The sequence below is a fragment of the Catharus ustulatus genome, chromosome 4 (assembly GCF_009819885.2).
Source record: "Catharus ustulatus isolate bCatUst1 chromosome 4, bCatUst1.pri.v2, whole genome shotgun sequence".
Taxonomy (NCBI): Eukaryota; Metazoa; Chordata; class Aves; order Passeriformes; family Turdidae; genus Catharus; species Catharus ustulatus.
Genome location: NC_046224.1, coordinates 75,617,606 through 75,640,784, shown reverse-complemented (window position 1 = coordinate 75,640,784; position 23,179 = coordinate 75,617,606). Strand labels below are relative to the sequence as shown.

The following is a 23,179-nucleotide window of genomic DNA, read 5'->3' as shown; positions in this document are numbered from 1 at the left end:
TTGGGCATGGTGATGGAGGGTTAGGGAGTGTGACTGAAACTGGTTTGGATATTAATGTTTTGTCCCTCAAATAAGTGATTCTCTGAGTTAACCTTTCTTAGTCGTTGTCCTTAGATGATATTCAGTGGAGCAAGAGCAGGTTGAGATTAAAGAAGTTTCCTGTGTATGAGATCTTATCCTCATGGACCTGCACTTCCTTTTAAAATACAGTGCTCTTAAAATGGAGCAGTGCCATTAATCTGTGTGAAGGAAATGCAGTGCAAGTGTTGGTTTGTTAAGAGGCTCTCTATTTCCTAGAGTGCTGCATTAAAGAAGCCTTCAAAGTTGGTAACCAGGGTGAAAGTAGATAAGCAAGATGAAGTTGAAGGCTGGGTTTCCAGGTCAGGAATATATACATGATTTATTATATTTCAGTTTGGACTTTCCTGAAATCATCAATTTGTTGTTTTTTGCTAATTTCTGAGTATGTAACTTGCCGCTTTGGAATAAAAACAAAACACACCAGAAATAATAATTGATTTGATTTTTTAAAGTTTAAACTATGTATTTTCAAAAAATATTGCCTGCTGCAGCTACTGGGCTAAACTGCACAATTGAGTTAGATCTTAATTTTGGATGCAATCAGTCAGCTAGCAATTTGAGGTATAAAAGTGCCTTGAAAGCCACATTAAATATAGCAGCCCAAAACCACAAGAAAGAAAACTTCTTATTTGTCTTTGTAGAAACTGTGGATTGTACATTCTAGGGCAAATCCTGTAAAGCCTCACTTATGTCTCAGCTAGGCAGGATGCCCATTGTTCTCAAGTCATATGCCTGAAATATTACTTACTGGGTAAGGCTGTGGCATAAATTATTCTGGATTTTATATGCAATAAAGCACTGGAAGCTGGAGGTGGTGGCAGCAAGCAATTTGCTTCAGAGTCAACAAATACCACATTAACCACAGTGGTATGCACACTGATTGGGTTTTGCTCCCACTATTTCACGTTTGGAAAAGAAAGCTTGTTTTGTATACTTTGCCATCTGCCAGGGAAACAGAGATCTGGGTGAACACCAAGCTTCAAGGAAAACAGTAAAAAAATGATCAGGTAGAAGGCACTTGGCCAATTACTGTTTTCTGCTCAGTTATTCTTTTTTTTTTTTTTTCACATGAAACATCCAAATTAGGACAGATTCGATACACTGCTCTGCTCACTGACAGGTCAATGCCATGTCTATTGTTATGCAGTGAAACTGCAGAGCATTAGGCTCCACATATTGAGAGAATTATGTGCTTCCCCCGGTACATTTCCAGCAAGCACTTTTCTCTAAATATAATATAGGTTGGAGGCAAATTGGACATTGTTTCGGTAGCGGGAGGGTTTTACCCTTCATGTCTGCAGCCCTGCATTCGATTTATGCTGAGGTGCTCAGGGGAGATTTACCAGAGCTATGTGGCTCTGGTTGGAGAATCTGCTTGCATTTCATATTATGAAACAGATCATCAGTTTTAAGCCATGAGGAAAGGGGAAAAAAAAAAAAAAAGAAAAAAGAAAAATAGGCGCGCGTGCATGAGTCATTCTGCCTTTGTGCAAGCTGGGGTGGCACAGGCTGGGGCTGGCTGCGGGGCCCAGGTTTAGGGCTTGAATCTAAAACCAAAGCAACTGTGCTGTTATGGGCAGGGAAAAAAAAGAAAAGAGGGCATTGTAAATATTGGAGAACTACAGAACTGGAATTTTGCATTTTCAACAGAAACCAGTAATTTAGGAAGGCAGGATCTTTCCTAGAGGCTTCAGTGCCATGGCCAGCAAAGAAAATTCTGGATGGTTTTGGCATTAATTGCTTGGTGGTCACCAAGGATTTTTGTTGTCACTATGGAGTCTTTTTTCCTTGTGGTTTTTACTTTATTTTTTTATCCTTCATTCTTCAATGAGGATGGCTTGCACCTTAGATTTCAGAATCACATTGTTAGAGGGATGAATGTTTTTACATTCTGCTGTTTCCTTACCTGTTAAAAATAAAAAACCTAAATGTCAAAAATATCCAAAAAAGAGAAACCGTTAAAAAAAGATGCACAAACTGAGCCTCTCAGAAGGCCTTTTCTTTCCCATGCTTCAGTGTTTTGTCATGTAAACAAAACAACAATCTTCCAGCCAAGTCCTTATCCAAAGTAAATAATCTAAAGGTTTTGCTCAGCTGAAACAAAAATAGTGTTCTTAAAATGGCCAAAAGTTTTAGCCTTTAGGTGTTTTAGGTCAAGGTTTAAGGTAGAAGAAATGCTTCTAAAGGTGTGGTAAGAAATTAAGGATGCCAGGTCTGACAGAAAGAATGTTCTTCTGAAAATTAATTTGGTAAGTGGTTACCCTTCAGAAAAAAAAAATAATCCTGGAAATCTTTGGAGCTATGAAAAAGAAGAAAATCTATTAGAAATAGTATGAAAATCAAGTGAATGAGGACATAATTTACTGAAAGGTGCATCAGTCTGTTTTGGCCTGAGAACTGTGTGCATATCTGGGTAATTTGCCTGCCCAAGAAATACAGGCTGTCCCCCTGTGGAGAATGAATGGATAAACAGAGTAAAAATACTTGTAAGACAGAGATAAATTGTGAGCAAAATGAGAAACATGTCCTGTTTGTAAACAGAGGGCTGTAGTGTTTAAGTCCAGCAGGTGCCATAAAAACTAGTCTAATTTCCCTTACATAAGTGTTAGTGGAATTTAACCAAGCTATCTACAATGAACCCAAAAATCAGTATTATTTTGTAGTATAGCTTCCAAAAAGGCATCCATCTTAATGTGGAGATGCAAGAGATGGATGTTCCATCATTTCTTGTGTGTGTAATTATCCTCCCTGTTCAAAACATGTGCTTAATTTCCAGTTTTAATTAGTCTGGGTTTCATTTCCAGCCATTGGTTAATTTTATCCACTTGTCTCTCCTACATTTCAATGTGAAAAAAAGAATGGTGCATGTCAAATTGAGAAATATGTGAAAAATATGGGCGTTAATAACAGCATTCATGCACAACATTGGACTGAGAACTGTGGTGGCATGTCTGCATGTCTCCAGCATAATGCCCTGTTTTCACTCACTACATCTTTTTGAAGCATGAGCATTTTGGACTGAAGTTCTGCTCATTCCCTCATAAAAATGAATCTTCTTGAGCAGGTCTGAGCAGAATGCTGGCAGCTCTCACTGAATGATGGAGGAATGATTAGAAAGAACAGTTTTCCCCACAACTGCCCCCCACCATTCAGCACATTTTTAGATATGACTTGAAAGAAATACAGCTGAGATCTACACGCAAAGCTTCAAAGAGGCACCGCCCTCTGTGGAAGAATGTGCACTTGTTATGGGATTTTTTTGTTTCTTTTTTTTGGAGGTGAAGATTGATCAGTTGTTCATATTCAGGTTTTGAGGTGTGCCTATGATAACACAAATTAAGCAAACAATAGATAGATTAAAAACATGTAATCATAAATAAAATGGGGCTGAATATCAACAGTGACACAACGAGCACTCCCCAGTGGGTGTTTTAGCAAGGTCCATCCTCACCCCACCCATCCTTTCAGGAAGAGCCTGGGTAAATAGAAAGGCTTTCTAAGAGCACAGAAGGCCAACAAATTCAACTTTTATAGACTGAGCCTGGCAGTGAAATTTGTCATTGAGAACATTTCACTGACATTCTCCATCTGAAATGAATTTGGAGACTCAAACCAGCCGACATCACTTCAACTGCTGTGTTCTGACGTAATAAAGTGCAGAGGTCCTGGAAGGAGGTTAGGTGGCAAGCTGGAGGTGCAGCAGTTTGGTACAGGATGAATGATCTCATTTCTTGGGGTGGACCACAGACAAAATCTGTAATACATGTAAAAGCTTCAGGATAATAAAGCAGCGTGGGAAAGAACTTGGTGGATAAGTGCAATTGTGTCTAATTGAGTCCATGTTGTGAGGGCACTGCTGAGAATGCAAGGTATAGAAACCAGACTGACATTTGAGTGAATCATGGAAGAAAAAAGAGGCAGATATAAGCTGACTGCTCAAAAATCTTAAAGGCTTTTGCTCTGTTTGGAATTTTTTCTTGTATTTCTGTATTGGAGTCCAAGTTCAGATCCACAAGTGTTCTTTCTCCCTGCCTCCTCTAGGATGGAGTAATGTGATCCAGCTCAAATTGGGAAGTTTTTTTCTACTCCTGTGAAAAATGAAAAAAAAAATTTAGATTCATCAGGTTTATTTATGACTCAGTGAGGGCAGATTGTGCTACAAATTATAAGGTTTCTCTTTAATCAGAACACACACTTTTTAGAATGGGGTACAGATCTTGCCCTATCTTCATAAATTGCCTACTGTAGCAAGCCCATGAGCTTGATTAGGAAATTTCAGTGCTGTCATAATTCAGACAGTAATAATAATGTAGTAGTACTGGGCAAGGAACTCCAAACCCAACGTTCCTTAGATAATGCTGGGGCTGATTTATGGTTTCAAGTGGAAACCAGTTAAAGCTGGATTGTATGAAATGGTTTCAGCCCATAATCATCCCAGCTATTACCAAGTTTCTTGCTGGTTATAAATTTACATAAATTCAGTGTTTGGTGTAGAATCCAGTGTTTTTCTGAAGAAGGTCTGAAGCAGATGGCCACATCTCCTGTATTCCCAATCCAGCAGATTTATTTTTCACTTTAGGTCCCCTCAATTCAATCTGAGGGCAACATTTTAGACTTAAATAATAATGAGATTTCCTGTTGAGTTATTCGGGTCTGGGGTTTCAGCCCTTGAGAGTTGCACTTGATGGTCCTTGTGGGTCCCTTCCAACCCAGAATATTCTGTGTTCTGAATATTCAACAAGAGCTGTTGTATCAGCAGGCTTGGCATACCTCTTTGTGATCTTGTCTTTGTGTTGCCTGAGACAGCTGGAACAGCTGACTGGGGAGAGATACTTGCCTGCAAAACCATGTGGAAAGTGACAAATGGATCTAAGTTTAGTTTAATTTAGTTGCTGGGTGTGTGCTGGGCAGCAAGGCTGCTCTCCAAGGGTGGAGAAACAACACAGGCCATGATGGATCATCAGATTCCCTTCTGCCTGAGAAACAGAGCTGAAATCTTGGAGACATGCTTTTTATTATTTTTTGGCTCTTAGTCTGAAGAATGTCAAAAGATGTAGCAAAGTGGAAGATAAGCTCTGAAGAGCTCCCAAATTGATTTTGCTCGTGGTGGGTTGCTACACAGATCTGTAACAGTGGGAGAACGAGCTCTTTACACTCTTTACACTGAAAGCAGTATTAACATAAGTAAGGAAAAAAAGAAACATATCTCTTAAAAAATAATAAAAATAATTTTAAAAATCTGTTTCCAGATTACTGGGCAAATTGCATGAATGCTGGTGAATAGAAATGAATACTTAAGGTGATTCTCATGGATGGAGCCCATACCTGGTGTATTTGCTCACTGTAGGAAACTGCTGTGATATGTAGTAAGGCAATGGATGTGTTTAGAATCATATTAAGAGACATTTTCAGCTTTCTTAACAGATGATCTATGTGATAAGTGTCCAAGGACAGGAAGTACATATCTGTTTAATGGATGAGATCTTGTGGGAATTTTTTTCTCAGGGTATTATTTTTATTTCCTTTTATAGTTTTCTGAGCAACTGCTGGTTTAAAAAAGGCATTTTAAAGAGGCTTTTAAAAGCAGTTGTCCTTGCTGTGTGGGGGTGTTCTGTGTGAGTACAGAGAGTGGAATAAACTTCATCTTTGTGTGGTCTCACTGCAAATACCAGTCCTGAGCTATGGACACTGGGTTTTGACTCTGTTGTGGCCATTGTCCAGCTGCCACAGGCTAGGAGCAGTCTGTCCTCTCCTGTGCCCTTACAGGTGGACTTCTGAGTTGAAAAGATCACAGGCTTCTTGCAGCCAGATCATCTTACTAATGAGTGAGGTGTCCGTGGTCAGTTTGCTAATTTTATTCCAGAGTCTCTTTCTTGTGGAAATTCAAGACCCCATTGGTTTATTATTGTATTCATATCCTTTCTGTTCTAGACCTAAACAAAATGTTGATACCCCTTGAAGTTCACAAATGGCAGGAATTGTTTTTCCCTACTTTCCCTGCATCTTCTTTAGTGCTTTCAGTTCAGCTCCTTGCTTTTTTTCGTCATCCTCCACTGTAAACCCTCATGGCCATGCTGCTCATGGTATGCCTCTCTTTGAGAAGAGTTATTTCTATAAACAAAAAGGTTGCAAGCTCTTGAAGCAGAGTGTGAAAGTAGCAAATTAAATTCTTCAGTGCACTGAGGATGAAAATGCTGTTCTAGATCTGGCAAGTAGCTCAGCCATGTTTTACACTTTCTTAAATTCTTAAAGCAAAAATAGGGTAACTGAATCCCTACTGAAGCTATATTTCACCTTCTTAAGCAAAGGAGAAAAGTAGTATCAGAACACAGTGATGGAGAGTTTTGTCCCCAAAGAGTCTGATTGATAGCTAAATCAAAACAATTTAGTTGCTTTTAATGTTAAAATATTTGCAATACAAACATTACCTGTAATTGTTTTTAGTCAGTGCAGAACTTTGGTTTTTTCCTATATAAATGGCTGCACTGCTAAGTTAAATGTGTGACTATGTAAAGAAGGGAGACTTCTTAACCATTATGTATCAAACTGCCAGGAGCAAAGTAGATGAAAGTCCTGACTGGGTCTGGCACATGTGAGCTTCCTAATTCACTTCCCCTGCTCAAAAAGCTAAGAGGAATGCAGCCTCTCCCTTTATCTCACACACTAATAATCTCAGCAAAGATTTGAATGGGACACAGGATTATTAGGATTTTAAGGTCTTGCTTTCCTTTTCAAGTAGGATGAAACTAAATGTAATCATCTGTTGGGTTAGATGAATACAATGGGTTCTCAGCTGCAGGCTTTCATCACAGCAGTGATCTTGTGTGATTTGGCCTGGCAGGGCTCTGGGCTCGCAAAAATTTAGTGGGTGTCAGTTGTTTGGCACTCAGAACCAACCACTGAGAGCTGTTGTCATACTTGTGTCTCCCTGCTTTCTAGTCTTTAAAATGTGGAATACTGTCGCCATTTTCAGCATGTGATGTTTAGAGGAGACAAATGGCAAGCTGCTTTGCTGAGTCCAGTTTCAGTGACCTGAGTAGCAGTCTGCTCAAATGATGCTGTGAATTCTCTGACAGGATCATGGGGCAGGCTAGGAGGATGTTTGCTCAGCTACAGAGCTGGGCTTTTGTGGGTTTTGGTGTTTTCTGAGAGCCAGCTGACAGTGTGGTGTGGCTGCTGCCTTCACAGGGACTATTTTCCCAAGTTCACTTCTGAAAAACAAAAGCGAACCAGGGTTTGAAATTGTGCCTCTCAATTTCACAGCATACTTTCACAGCAGCACGTGGAGCAGCCACTGCAGCCATGCCTACTGCGCTCTAGAAAACTGATTTTTGGGATTTTTTTTTCAGTGTCCAGTAGGACAAATGTGTTCCCTCTCTCTGTTGCAGGCTGTCCTACCAGAGGAATGATGATGATGATGAGGAAGCTGCCCGGGAGCGTCGCCGGCGGGCTCGGCAGGAGAGGCTGCGGCAAAAGGAAGAAGGAGATCTCTCAGGAGAAGTAACAGAGAAATCCGAAGTTAATGCCCAAAACAGGTACATGGCTGGTGCTGTTTGCTGACAAAGCCAAGGGTAATTTTTGTTCAGAGTAGAAAAGCATGTGGAAAAGGTATACTTTGGTGTTTGAATTTGAAGTGCTCAGTTTGGCTATCCTTAAAGTGAAGAACGGTGAGGATCACGCTGGCTGTGTCTGCATGGTCGGGTGGGAGCATCACTGACTGGGCGTGAGGCTCATGGAACATATCCAGCTATCCTCAAGGCTGTCTGTGGAGTAATTCATCTGGGGCTCTCAGATTCTCTCAGACATGGATGTGTCTGGCCCCACAGAACACCACATCTCTTGTTCTGCTCACAGGGGTCGTGCCGTCGTGGGGCCAAAGCCCTGGGTGGCACCCAGTCCTCAGACTGTGGCTGCAAGGTGCTGGGTGTGAGCTCCAGAGCACAGCACTCACCTGACAATGTCAGTGTCACACAGGTGAAAAAAGAGCAGAAAAGCTTATGGAAGGAGGTGACACCTGAAACCATCGAATCATCAAGTTGGAAGATACCCTTAAGATCAAGTCCAACGATCAAACCAGCAGTGCCCCTGTAGCCCCTAACCCATTACACCGTTTCACTCATACCATACACCCACTTGTCACAAGCTGAGTGCCCTTCCTGCCCATCTATCACTTGTTTAGTTTCACATAGTCACAAATAATATACCCAGATTTCCAGTAGCCATAACACGACTGATAGAAGAAACCAGAATTGTGATGGCAAGTACTAGTAGATACTGAGCACAAGAAACAATTTCTTTAAGGCAAGGAGGATGGATATAATAGCAAAACAACAGTTAAATTTTCAAGTATGTAACCTGTTATGTTTTCCAACCTTGAAATGAGCTTTTTTCCCAGAAACAGTGAAGTGCACATGTTGTTAGAAATATATATATATTTTTAATACAATTCTGTCCCCTTTTACATAGTGTGGCAGGGGAGGAAAGCAAGCGTTCTACAGATGATGAGGCTGCACTGTTGGAGAGGCTGGCAAGGCGGGAGGAGAGACGCCAGAAACGTCTGCAGGAAGCCCTGGAACGCCAGAAGGAATTGGACCCCACGATCACAGATGGGAGCTTGTCAGTGCCCAGCAGGAGAGAAGTGAACAATGTGGAGGAGAACGAGACCACGGGGAAAGAGGACAAGGCTGAAAAACGCCGAGGGCGCTATGAGACTGAGGAGACAGAAACTGGCACCAAATCGTACCAAAGGAACAACTGGAGGCAAGATGGGGAAGAAGAGGGAAAAAAAGAAGAAAAAGACAAGGAGGAGGTGCAGGAGGAGAAGCCAAAGGAGCTCCCCATAGAGGAAAATCAGGTAGATGTGACAGCAGAAAAAGCCACAGATAAAGAAGAGGCAGTAACTGTGAATGCAGAGGAGCACAAAGCAGAGAATGATGCAAATGCTGTGCCAGAAGGGACCCAAAGTGTAACTGATGCTGTAGATAAAGAGAAGCTTAGGGAGGAGGAAAAGGCTGAGGAAGAAAGGAAGGAAGCAGAAGAAAGGGAGAGGTTAAAAGCAGAGGAAGAAAAGAGGGCAGCTGAGGAAAAACAGAAAGCAGAGGAAGAAAAGAGGGCAGCTGAGGAAAAACAAAAAGCAGAGGAAGAAAAGAGGGCAGCTGAGGAGAGGGCAAAGGCGGAAGAGGAGAAGAGGGCAGCTGAGGAAAGAGAGAGGGCTAAAGCAGAAGAGGAGAGGAAGGCAGCTGAGGAAAAACAGAGAGCAGAGGAGGAAAAGAGGGCAGCTGAGGAGAGGGCAAAGGCAGAAGAGGAAAAGAGGGCTGCTGAGGAAAAGGCTAAACTAGAAGCAGAGAAGTTAAAGGAGAAACAAAAGTTGGAAGAACAGAAAATAGAAGATAAACAGGTAAAAGAGAAGAAAGTAGAAGATGAAAAGCCTCCAGCAGCTTTCTTAAAAAAACAGGTACAGTAAACATTTTGCACCAAAATAAGACACCTGTGGTTTGCGTGAAATGTAATGCAAGAAAAGATTGAATTGGAATTTCCTCACAGATCTAGTCCTGTACTGAAGTTACTAATACCTGTACTGTGGCTCTCTCTTTTTAAAAATAAATCCCCTCCTGCTTACCAATAATTCAGTGCACAACAGGCCTGACCTCACTCCATATTTCAGAGAAAACCTTGCATGTTCAGACCTCTGCATGTCCTTTTGCTGCCTTTTCTCCCCCTCAGCTGCTATAACCTGGCCTAATGCAGTAACACACGAGGTGCAGGCAGACACATCTTGGCAGAAAATATTATGAGCACTTGTCAAACTCTGTGGGGAATGCTGTGTGCTAAAGGAAACCACAAGGAAGGGACACGTGAGCATGATGGCACTGGAGGGAGAAAGGCCCAAGTGGGGGGAAATGGGAGGATTTGGAGAGGGTGGAGGAGGCACAGCAGCACCTGATGGAGTTGTGGCTGCACACTGGAATTGCCGCGTGAGCACAGCGTGGAGAAACAAAGAGTGCAAACAGGTGCCATGGGTTTTTTTGTGCTAAAAAAATAAATCAATTATTGAAAACCCGAAAACAAAGGAGGAAGAAAAAGTGGAAGCTAAAAAGGAAAAGCTGCCAGAAGAGACGCTCCCAGCTACCTCCATAAAAGATCAGGTAACTCATAAACCACTGATTTAGATGTGATAGGGAAACTTGAGATGTGAAAACAAATAAGGCACCTATAAGTGAAAGCTGCTTCTTCAACAAAGTACTTAAGTTTGTGCTCTACTTCAAGAACATGGGTAATCCTGCTGAAATAAATAGGGATGAAGCTCCTTAAGTGCTTAAAATTAAGTAAATTCTTAAGTAGTTTGTTCTGTTGGGGCTTTAGGACCAATTCCTGTTTGTCTTGAAACAAATATTTCAGGAAACTCAGTCAACAACACAAGTATGGTTTTCCCTCTAGGGATGAATTTTTCAGGACAGTATCAACTAATCATCCTTCCCTGGTTTCCTCTCACTTTACTGTGAACTTTTTCCCTATGAACAAAACCTACTCTAATAATAATCATCATCATCAACATAATGATAATTAATAATAATCATGATAACAATAATCTAGGCCCCTTGGCCACCTGTCTTAATTATTAACTTAATAATTCCCCTGCAAGCTGCAATACCCCATGATGTAAACTCTGCATACCCAAGATTCTTCTTTTGTTTTAAAGAAAAAATCTGCCAAATCTGCAAATTACTGCATTGCATTTCCACTGTAAACACAGGAGCTGGTGCCATGGTGTTTTACTGTATGGTAAGTAAATGAGATGTGGGGATCATTTGCTCTTCAGGGTACAGCTGGACATGGGGAGCTATGTTCAGTGCTGGGCAGTGGTTTTGGTTCAAAACAAAACAGCCCCTGGTTCTGATTAGGGTCAGAGATGGGTCAGAGCCTTGCAAGCTTGGACCCACTTGGGTTCAGCAGGTCTGTGTGGTTTAAATTGCTGCCTGTCCAGTGGATTTGGACCACTGAGGCTTGTAGAGGGTCTACTCCAGGCTCCTTAGTTAGCAGATGGGTTTGGAACATGCTGTAGATACTTAGCTCACCCTCAGAGATGCAGTGAGGAAATAGCTGCACAAAAAATAAGGGATGCATTATATTAAGAAGACAAAACCAGTTTCCGCTATTACTTTTGCATGCAATCTTTGAATATTACAAGTGAATGTAAAGAGGAGTCTGTAACTGACCACAGACTTTGGTTTGTGGGGAACTTGAGACACAGTTGTCCTGCTTGTTCTTATGTAGAGCTTGGCCAGCTCTCCCCAGAGCTCTCATCATGCTTTTAAAACCTACTCACTGGGCTGGATTATTCCAGGAAATTGGCAAGACTTATAAAAGTTACTTGTGATTTTAGTGTTTCCATCTTTGGATGCTGAAGCTGAGACAACTTAATAGAATCCCACTTCCAGCGCAATGCTGAATACCCATCCTGAACATTCAGAATGAAAAATCTCAATTGTTGTTTCTTTACTTGTGAGAAACAAGTGATGATCAGGCAAGATCAGGCTCCCATCTCCACTTCTCCCCCCGTCTTTTCCAGGACATACAAATTCAGTGAGGTCTCCTTCTGATTGTGCATGCAGCTAAGAGGATGCCAGTGTTTCATGAACAGACCCTGAGAGAATAGAGTGTGTCTACATAATCAGGTTTTGCTTTTGACCTCAAGGTTCAGGTTTTGATTAATTTGGCCAGAAAAAATTTGTCTCTCTTTCTGAACTTCTGCACAGTTTTTGGTTCTTAAAGTGACCTGAGAAGTTCATAAGAACAAGCTTTCTCATGATGTGAGACTCCTGGCATTTCCTGCTTCCAGTTTGGCAAGATGTGCTGCAGCAGTTGCTTTTCTCATGGTGTTTGGGGATGGCAGTAGGCTCTGCTGGGAAGCCCTAGACCCAGATGCCCACAGCTTTTAACTCACCAAATAACTGAGCCCAAGTAAGGAATCAAATCTGCCAGATGGGCCCCAATCTCAGCAACAGATTTGCTTCAGTCTGAAGGTGTTCAAACTCAAGCTTCAGAAATCTCAGCTCTCAAATAATAGCATCAAAATCTTAACAGAAAAGAGGCAGTATAGAAAGAGATAAAAAATAGAAGTACATAGAGGTGGAAGTCTGTTAACCATGCCTTTGGTCATGTTCTGTCTTGATACCAGGATTTGTGAACTATTTCAGTTCAGGTAATATTACCTGTCTGCTCCAAGTGGAGTCTTTTATCAATTCAGCAAAGCTGAATTAGTCTGTAATTTAGGGAAGCAGAGAGACAAGGGAAAGAATTAATTATGTTGCCTGCCATTGGAATGCTTCTTTGCTAATCAATCTCTGCTTTGGAATTAAAATTAGTAGGACAAGGACTGAGCCCAAAAGATGTGAAATGCTTCTGTAATATCTTGTTTTACCATCTTTTTGAATTAAGAGGCCAAGCTGTGTTAATGGTTTTCTCAAATGCAGAGACATTATCATAAATCCTACTGGCTTCTGAAATGCTATTTCCTAACCTATTACTTTTTCAACTACATTGTTTTAATATTAGTTTTCTCAGTGATTTCAATTAAGATGTAAGAGATACAGCCCTCCCCAGTGGACCTGAATACATAAGACAGCTGGAAGTGATGGCTTTTTAAATAAGACTTAGAAAGATCTTGATGAAAATCTCAGCAAAGGAAATCTTATGCTCTCAAAATCCCAGGACAGACATCCTGGCACAAGAAATCTTGCAGCAATCATCGCAGCCTGCTTCAGCATCGCCCTGACTGCTAACAGGCAGCAGAGATGCCTGCTGTGAACATGATCACCCAGAAGATGATGCTGTCTGATGGCATCCATCAGGACCAATGAATAGCCCTGCTTGTCTCAGCCCAGCTCCTAGAAAACAGCAAACCATTCCTTGAGGCCAGTGGAAATAATGGCCTGGCTTGCAGCAGCTGCAGCATCACGGCCAAAGAATGCAGGGCCAGGGAGGCTGAACTCCCCTCTTGTCCCTCAGGGAGCTGCTGCCAGGTCTTGTTGGCAGCAGAGGATGGGAAAAGTCAGCACCACTGCTGCCTGCTCTCAGAGCAGAGCAACCTGTTGGTTGTGTCCAGCATCCCCCACCAGCAGCAAATTTGCTCAAATGGTTTAAGCATCCTGTAGTCACTTATGACCTGTGCTACCATGGTGGTGTCCATCCCATCAGCTTCTCTGAGCAGCAAACAGGCCTCAGGAAAAGTCTGACCCTGGGGCTTCACCCTGCACCAGCCTAATCCAGGGGGATCTTGGCTTTGAAGACTCTGAACTCATCCTATGTAGGTAAAGATTTTTGCTTCTCCAGAAAGTTTTTTTGATGAGGAAGAACAGAAATTTCTTCTGATTTGTACTATGTACTACTTTGTTATTTCAAGGTGCATCTTAAGGCACCTTTAAGAGCAGCTGTGTTGCAGGCAGGGCTGTTACAGAAATTCTTTATCTTTCTAGTTAGCAGATGGGATTGTAACAGGCTTCCAAAGTATTTATTTTCTAAAGGTCTCCATTTGAATTCTACACAGAAGGTATTTCTTGCTTGCCAGCTAGAGCCTTCCTTCAGCACAGGGCTGGGGAAAGCCAATAAATACTTTGGAGGTAACCATTTCATCTGCTGCTGTTGAAAGTTTGTTTTGGCTGGTAGTCTTAGCTAACAGAGAATATTTCTACCTGAGGATACATAACTTAAATCAGTTCACTTTCTCCTTTTACCAGCATCTAGCCGTGACTCAGCATGCTGGGGTCAGGCTATCTGTGGTATTGATAAATACTTCAAGCTCATAACTCTGAAGAAATACTGGAGAGTGAAATTTATGCACAAAATATTCTTGATTACAATTAAGAACCATAAAGGGAGTTTTTACTTGTGTTTTCCAGAGCATGTCCTTCTTCATAGGTTTAAATATTCATGTCTGATAATATTATCCATGACCAGCCCCAGGCAGGACTCTGCTTTTTGTCAGAGTAAGTTTTGCTCTGATATAAAGGTGATTTTGTGTTTGGGCCATTATTCCTGCAATAATGAAGTATCCCTCTGCTATGACACTGAACTTGTTGGAGGTTATGTGTTATTTTTATTGCACCAATGGCCTAAACCGGGTACCAAAAATGTATTGGCAAATCCCAGAGAATTTGCAACCCATGACCTTAAGAAGCAACAGGTGAATGATGCTGCAGTGGGAGGGGAGAGTTGCAGAGTGAAGCAGTGTGATGGCATAGTCCCATGGCCACAGCAAACTTTCGCAGAAGACAATATGAATTATCTTCTGTGAAGAAGAAAGTATTTTCTAGAAGGTGATGTTATTTTCAAGATGCTTTGACCTGGAATTCAGGTCAGCACAGCAAAATGATAGTTGATCACAGTTTAGAGTTTGCAGACTTGCAGACTACTTCTGCCCTAAAGTACGAAAACAGTTTGAAGACAATTCCCAGTCTTGTCAAGAAATTTGTATTTCTCAACTATTATGTAGAATGCTTCATTCTGACTTTTTTTTATTTTTTTTTTTTTTTTTTTTGTTTTTTTTTTTTTGTGTCTTGTGTTTTGCTCTGTGATTTGTACTATCTTCTGAACAGGTAAAAGATGACAAAAGTAAAGCACCCAAAGAGGAAATGAAAAGTGTCTGGGATCGTAAGAAGGGCATTCCTGAGCAGAAGGCACAGAATGGAGAACGTGAACTCCCTGCCTCCAAACTTAAACCCACTGAGAATGCTTTTGGGTAAGTTTTCAGTAAGAACTGGACTTGTTTGTGCTGCAGCAGATCAGGGGACACCTCTGGGTCTCTCTTGTGGCAGCTGAGTGGAGGAAGTGGGCTGGCACCGAGAGCTCAAGTGTTCATTGAGTTGTACTTCTGTGGTTCCCAAGCTGTCCCCACCCTGCTTCAGTAACACATCAACTCCAGAAAAGCAGATGGAAATGGCCTTGACCCCTCAGTGGAGATACCAGGCTTGGATTTGCTTTGCATCCTTACTTATTTCTAATATCAACACAGGGGCCAATAATGATGAAACCCTAGATTTTGTGTTCTCTACCTTTTTTAGTCAAATCTCAATTTTTACTCTAGTAACCTATTTCCAATTACTCGCCTATCTTTAATAAGCAGAATAAAGCACAATCCAGTTGGTAACTCTACAAAGAGCTTCCCTCTTTATTTCAAGGCAAACATTGAAATTAATGGCTTCTGTAGAAAAATGTTTTTCCAGTTAGATAAAAACCTCTCCTAGCCAAAATATTTTTTTTTCTTTTTCCCTCCTTTCCTTTTTATGAACTGTGTCACAGTTTGATTTTTATTTTTCTGTATAAGGAATATTTGGCTTGTGGTTATATTGGGAAATTCGAAAAGGAACAATTTTCTAGTGAAAATTTCATTTAAAAGGATCCTGCCTGCTAAAAGCATGGGATACATGAAATAGAAATTAAGTTCTTCCCTTTAGCAGAAAACTAAGAATGAGTAGGTTAGAAATCTACATTTTTCTCCTTCTGCATCTCTCTTCCCCTTTTACATTGACACAGGCAAAGGAAAGGTTAAGCTCTCCAGGCACTTTGAGAAATCTGGGCATGGCAGATGGGATTTGCTATTGTATCTCAGCATTCCCCTCATTATTCTTCCGGGAAAAACAAACTTTCTCAAAATAAAATGCAGTTCCAGAAACCCTGGAGACGCCCTGACCTAAGGCCAACAGGCAGCAATAGAGTTGGAACAGCAGGAAGTTGGCTTTGCTCAAAACTTGGGTCACATCAGGAATGACATGAGAATGACTTTCTAAAAATATTTTTGTTGTGTTTTCATTTGCTTTACTTCCTATGGGAGACAGGCATTAGTGACAAAATGTAGATTTGAGTTTCCACTCCTTTCTTTTTATTCTATTTCTGTTCTTCTCCTACTGTTTCATGAAATTGTGAAGAAGCCTGTTCAACAAGCTTTTATGTGCTGAGTAGATGATGTGGATTGGCACCATCAGCAGAGGTGCCAGTGTTTTTTTGGTTGTTAGGTATGAATTAGGGCTCTTGGCCTATTTTCTGATGAAGTGCCCTTGCAGAGTTGGGCTTTGTTCCTTTTTTTTTTTTTTTTAATGCACACATCAAATGGTATTTAGAAAGAATATAACTTGGCTAACTTTCAGTGGTGACAACTGAGAAAAAAATGGGGTAATGGAGGCTAAAGAAAAATGTTATCTCTCTTTTTGTCTACGTCAAACAGTAAGAGAAATACAGAATAAAATCCCATTTTATGGCTTCCCCTTCCCACCTCCCCTCCCACCTGCCTTCCTCTCTATTCTCATACAGGACTGCAGAAGTCCTAAATATGATGTAATATGTTTTTTCACATTGTGCTGATATTTTTGGCTCCCACAAACTTCTTTCCTTTTCCTCCTTGTCTGAAAGCTGGCAACCAGCTTCATTTCTTAACACCAAAGAGGTGCTTACAAAACTCTTCCTCCACCCAGCACCTCAATACTAATTTCCCAATGTTGACAGCAGAGAACAGAGATTTCCCAGTATCTGTTGAAAACAGAGGAATTGGAAGTGGAGGAAAATAAGGATAATAACTGCCAGTGTATTGTTTGCTATTTTGGATTATGCAGAACCAATCAGGGAAGACCTGTGAGCAGCATGAGACTAAAGTAAGTTTAAAACTTTAAATATCTTTCTTTGTAAGGAGGCCAAAACAATCAGCCAAGGTCTACAAACAAGAATGTTCAGACTAGATTCTGCCACTGGCTCAATCAGCTGAAAGCTGAGTAGCTGCTAATTCATTGAGGGTACTGAGGGCTAACATTTCTTCTGTGCTGATGGACAGCAGAGTGGCTCTTTCTTAGGAAATCTTGGAAAACATTCTTCATTCTCTTAATTCTGGAGACCAAATATTTTGGCCTTGCTGGGGGATCATTTCATAGTTTGAAGTGATCTCTTCCATCTTCTTTGGGCCCAAAGCTTGCAGGTCCTGTTGAGTTGGCAACAAAAGAGACAAACGAAAAAAAATATTGAGGTTCCTGGGTTTGTTTGCTGAAGGGGCTACAGCCTTGAAATGAAGCAGGAAAGCTTTAAGGATAGCCAGGGATTCCTTTTGTCCTGTGCAGCATTAGGTACATTGGATCTTTGGAAATTACACCGTGCCTTGTGGAGGCCTCTGGAATATTTTGGGTTCTCAGTACTTCTGCAAACTGAATCAGAGGTATTCCAGGCTGGACACCCACTCAAAATCACACCTCAGGTATTGCTCTTCACTTTGTTTTTGAAAGGGCTAAATGAAATTTCAAATTAAATTTTCAATGTAGTCTCACAATACTTGGTCAATTGTATATATATTTTTCATTTTAGAAAGCAGGAGTTCCTTTCTGTAATTTGGCATCACTACCCTTATTTGTGGCCACTTAAATTAACTTGTCATATGTTTTTTTTAGTGATACAATTCCTAATTCCATGCTAGAACCAAATTTCATTCGATTTGGTAAGATCATGTGGAGGAAGAGAACTCTGTATTAGTAGATTTTATTGTGATATTGAAACAACAAAAATTTAGCTCTGGTCTTACAGCCTCTTTTATATGGCTGACTCCATCTGCATGAGACATCTGTCTGAACGAAGAGCATCTTTGCAGGATTGGGTGTGATTGACAGGATTGCAAATTTATATGGATTCTGGTTCTCCTATTGTCATCTCTAACAATTACTGTTGGAATCTTTGATTTATGCTGTCTTGTGGTATTATACTCTGCAACACTCTGGTTGCATTAATGAAGTCATTTATACCCAGGGTTTTTTTAGATGCCAACAGTACAGAAAGTTTTTTTAAAAATTCCATAAACACATTCATCTTGTGTCTTTTTGTCAATAGCATGCTTAGAAATCTTAGTTACCTATCTCCTTGTCAGCAGTAACATTAAACACAGTTAAGGAGCAGACATTTGTCTAAACACTCTTGAGGCAATTATTTAACAAGGTGATGCTATCTGACTCTGTTGGAAGCATGCTCTTCACCTGTGCAAATTCTTCAGGTTTGGGGGATTTTCTTGGCATTATTTCTTTCTGTCTCATGTATTACAGCTGCTTGGAAAACTCTTGGTTTTTTCTCCTGTGGAAAGTTACCATTAATAATTTCCAGTTCCTTACTAAAAAGTCGTATTTTCCCTAGAAAATGTAAGCAAAATGATGAACCTTTCTTTTCATACATGCTGGAGGAGTTAGTGATGGGTGTTATAACTGAGATAGGAATCTTACTAGGTTTTTTTTTTAAAAAACAATGTTGAAACTGGAAGATTCCCTCTCCTCTCTTATTTCCACCTGTTTCCCGGGTCAAGTAAATTGTTCTGTCCCCAAAGACGCTTGTCTTTTTTTAGAGGGTTTATAAAAAAATATTTGCCTTTGAAAACAAAGGATTAGTGCATCCTTTATGACACAGAACATAAAATAGGGGTGGCACAAGTTCTCAGGCTTGTGGGAGAGACTCCTTCCTCCCTGGCAGTGATGGGAGACGTTCTCCTTGTAACATCCCAGCCTGGCAACGCCTGATGGAAACGCTTGTGGCCAGCAAGAGCTTGCAAGGAGCAAAACGGCTTGGGAGGCAGCACCTTGGAGAGCCTGGCTCTGGGAAGGGAAAAGCCCATGGCTCTGGGAAGGGGAAAGCCCATGGCATCATTTTTTCTATTTGTTGCCTTGCCAGGCGCTCTGGTGTCAAAGGGAGCTCCGAGGAGGCCAAGCCAGGCGTGGAGGCTCTCAAGAGGTTGGAGGATCAGCGGCGCCGCCGGGGCGAAAACGAGAGCGAGGAGCTGGAGAAGCTGAAGGAGAAGCAGCAGGAGGCAGCAGCAGAGCTGGATGAGCTGAAGAAAAGGCGGGAGGAGCGCCGGAAAATCCTGGAGGAAGAGGAGCAGAAAAAAGAAGCAGGAGGAGGCTGAGAGAAAAATCAGAGAGGAGGTAGGTGTGGAGTGCTGGACTTGGTTTATTCCATTTTTCATGTTTTACTTCCACTCTCCTTGCATTACTCAACGACTCTTTTCAGCATTGCCTAGTGAAAAGTAAACCATGCAGCGTCCAGGGTAGACAAAATAATCTAATTCTAGCCTTAGCAAAGGCAGGGCTCTAATATCTGTTTTCACCAGTCAGGATTTCATCTGTTCATTCATCTCTTATCTTCTTGGGGATTCAAAATCTTGGGGCAGTGCTCTAGCCACAGGACTTTTTTGACATTATGCACTTTGAATTACAAAGTGCGCGTCAAAATTTATCTGCTGCAGATGGGCTGGAATGCTAATGTTGTATATACTTACAATAGGCTAGATCTCATTAGGGAGATATTCTTGTCTATTTAAATATTGACATCTGACAACACATCTGTTTTCTTGTACTTCCTCTGCCAAGGGACTCTACAAATAGGATTTCCAAGCCTCTGGTGCATCATTTAGGAATCTTAGTTGTTTGGAAAGCAAATGGTGAATGAATAATACTGACAGTATCTGGCAGCTGAATGCCAATTTCATCAATGTACTAAGCTCTTTACAACAGAACTCAGTAGGTGCCAAATTGCACAATACCTTACTGGACCAATGCTCACAATGATGTTGCTTTGAGGGCTTCAGGTTTGACCTGTAGCTCATGAAGCAAAACTCATCTCTGGAGGGAGATCTGCAAGCATTTAATCTTGGGTTTCCTGGCCACCTAGTGATTTTTCCACGTTAAATATTGGCACAATAAGTATCAGAGTAGAGGGACAGAAGAACAATACCAGTATGATACATGAGAATACAGAGGAAACTGAGCTTGTGTCCTTTTCTCTAAGTGGAACTATATGACAATAAATTTGATGACTTGAATGTGAGGAGACACTAGAGCAGCACACACTAATTGTCTTCCTGGCATCCTTAACACTCTGATGGATTGCCAGTAACACCTTTATACATCACACAGAACTTTTCTGACTGGCATAAAAATCTGCTTTTTAGAAAATCTGGTAAATGTTTGCAGGGCTGCACAGCCTTGTGATGGTGATGTAGTTTCTGAAAGAAGGAGTAAACATTCATGTTTTTTTAAGGAGGAAAAGAGGAGGATGAAGGAAGAAATAGAAAGAAGAAGGGCTGAAGCTGCTGAAAAACGCCAGAAGATGCCGAGGATGGTGTATCTGAAGACAAGAAACCATTTAAATGTTTCAGTCCTAAAGGTTCATCTCTCAAGGTAACCTCCCCACTAACATCTATATGGCACATAAAAAGTAATGGGGTTTGTAGTCCAAACCAACATCAAAAGCAGTGTTGAAATACTTGTTATCAGACCTAAGAAAATGCTTTCCTAGACTTAGCCTGAAGCCTTTAGCTGAAAGACTTCATTCATTGAGATGATTGGAAATTTGAGTTCCTTCCTAAAAATCGAGACTAGACTGGCAGCTGTCTCTTCTTGATAAAGAATCTCCAAAAGGATCTTCACCTCCAAGAGAAAAATTATATTTGAAACCTGGAGCTGTATTACTGTCGTTTTTAAAATTTATTATAGAAGTGCTCTGTGAACTGGAGTAGAATCACAGAATCATTTAGATTGGAAAAGATCTCTTAAGACCATTAAGTCACAAATGTTCTCTCACTCCTTCCACATCCACAGTTATTTTTCTTGCTTGCCAGATGACTGTCCTTAAGCATATTCAGGCTAATCATCATTAATTGTAACTGACCTGTATGGGAATTCTAGCTTATGTCTAATCCCCCTAAAAATAACATCTAGAAGTACTGGGCTGGATTTCATTTTCTTACATAACAAGAAATACCTCACCCTTCAGTTTGCTGCAGGATTTCTAAATGGTCTTTTGTGGCCTGTATTATATTAGAAGTGTGATAAATCAATTAAATGGTCTTTCGGCATGGAAGAGGGAATCCTGGCCCCACTGAAATTATTGGGAGGATTGTTTTGGAAATCAGTCCAGTTGTTTTCTCAGCTCAAGCTCAGACTGCAGATCTATTAATATTTTCAAATATCTTTTCCTTTTTTTTGTTTTGTGTCATTAGTCATTTAAGAATTCCCAAATGTTTGTCAAAAAGTTCACTTAGTGGGAACTAGGAGAGAAAAGAACCAGGTAACAGCTCATTGAACCATGAACTGGATCTCCATGAGATTAAAACTGTAACTGTTGAATGAAAACTGCTTTTGGACAAAATCAGTTTTTTCCCTCACAGAGAGCTGCACTTTGATCCAGTCTGGGGATTCAGGTCTGGGTTTTGGGTCCAGTTCTAGCGAATACAGAATCCAAATGTTTTTGAATGGAGTTGCCTTTTGCTTCTAAGACACATTTGAACCTGAAATACTGGAACAGAATGCACACAGTGGAGAGAAAAAATTGCAAAGCTTCATGGCTTGCTCTGATTAGTTAAACCTGGTCTTGCCATTTTGGTTGCTAAAGATGATGTCTGTAACAGACACTGTAAGTGTACAACTTCTTCCCTGCCCTCCTGGGAGGGACTTCCTTTGCTTTTGTTTATTGAGATGCTGTTTATGGCACACATTTGGAGCTTTGATTTGCAGAAGGTTCAGAATGGAGGAAATTGTACTTGAAAACACAAAGTAAAAAGGATATAGATCCTAATTTTGGGGAAGTGTGAAATAACACTGGACTTGGCAGGAGGTGGAAAAGCTCTCAGATACTTTTATATACTGGATCTACACTATTCTAAGTGTATTTTCAGAGGAAAGATGAATTTTTTCAGATGTTGTTAGGCATCCAAGGTACAATTTTATTTTTTTTTTTATACTGGGTTTTGTGTCTTGCTAGGTAGAAGTTGTTTGCTACAAAACCTGATATGCACAACTCAACACATTTTTTTCCTCTTTCTCTGTTTCTGCTCTCTGAGAAATTGGTGATAGTTTACAGATTCCAGTCCAGTGTCTGTGGGTGGCCAGTGTAGATATGCTGTAGGAGTTCACACCCTAAACTGATTCTTGGCATTCTGTGGTCAAGAGCTGAGGGACAGTAATCTCAGTTTATTAACCTGATGTGAAACTTGGTGTCAAAATCCAGTTGTTAGAAGACAGTCTGTTTTATTACCTTTAATTTGGACTGACTTCTCAGGCTGCTCTCACCTGGTTGGTACGCAGCTTTCTCACTGTCTGCTCTGCTCTGCCCAAGTTATCTTTTGATTTGTAAAGCATCTGGCATAGGTTTGCTGCCTTGATGGATGTATCACCTTATTAGATCTGCCATGAGTCCATGTGAGAATCCCAAATGCACAGCTGTGGGTGGCGTGGTTGGAATTAATACTGAAAAAAGGAGGCTCAGTATAAAAACACTATATGATACATGTGCACATTCTGACTTCTCCTGGGTCACAACTTGGCAAAGCACCTTCCCTGTCCTTCCTGATGGGATGAGCTTTTGGGAAGAAAAATAATTTCATAGGAGTGGCTATATGAGGGAAGTAGGCGTGCTGATTGCCAAGGGAGCTACAGGAACAAAGGAAAGGGAGATTACCTGAGCAGGTAATTGCCATCCTGTGGATGCTGCATCTGTCCATCAGGCAGGCAGCTCCTCTCCATGTATGACACAGCTCATGGATGCCCAAATGTAAACGTACACAAATATTGTCAAAATATACATACATGCTTTTATAAAACAACTCCTGTTGTTTTCACTGGCAGTTAACAGTGTTTCCCTCTAACCTGAGACACTACTTCAGCAGAGCTAGCACAGTGTGGAGTCCTCACAGTGACAGCTCGAGGGTTGGTTCTTTCTGAGGGCACAGTGAACAGAAAATGTGCCTAGTAGATACAGCCCAGTTCATAATTAACTCGGGGACAGAAGCAGCTTGGATTTCTCAGGGCTGGGGGGACACCCTGTGGGCTGCAGTGGTACCAAACTTCTGTTCAACCTTTGTCCTCTATCTTGTTTTTTTTTTTAAATAAGGACAAAGCCTGGAACAACCTCTGCTGCTCTCCCATTTGCCTCTAGCTTGTCCTTTCCTTATTTTAGTTCATGTAAAACACAATGCATTCAAAAAATGAAATTTCCTGGAAAATAGTTGATCATTTTGCTTTTTAGACAAGTTCATTCCTTGTGTTTCTTTGTGAAGGAAGGTTACTGAGTCCTTGTATTCTGTTCTCTAGAT

At 41.0% G+C, this 23,179-nt stretch overlaps 1 protein-coding gene across 1 annotated transcript in view; it reads left to right on the top strand.

The window, feature by feature from the left end:
- CALD1 (caldesmon 1) overlaps positions 1-23,179 on the top strand; it is an 81,984-nt gene that overhangs the window by 47,912 nt on the left and 10,893 nt on the right. The window contains 8 exon segments of the mRNA XM_033057465.2: positions 7,470-7,616; positions 8,548-9,535; positions 10,152-10,226; positions 14,676-14,818; positions 18,763-18,970; positions 18,972-19,013; positions 20,128-20,200; positions 20,203-20,267. Coding sequence (XP_032913356.1) covers positions 7,470-7,616; positions 8,548-9,535; positions 10,152-10,226; positions 14,676-14,818; positions 18,763-18,970; positions 18,972-19,013; positions 20,128-20,200; positions 20,203-20,267 — 1,741 coding nt within the window.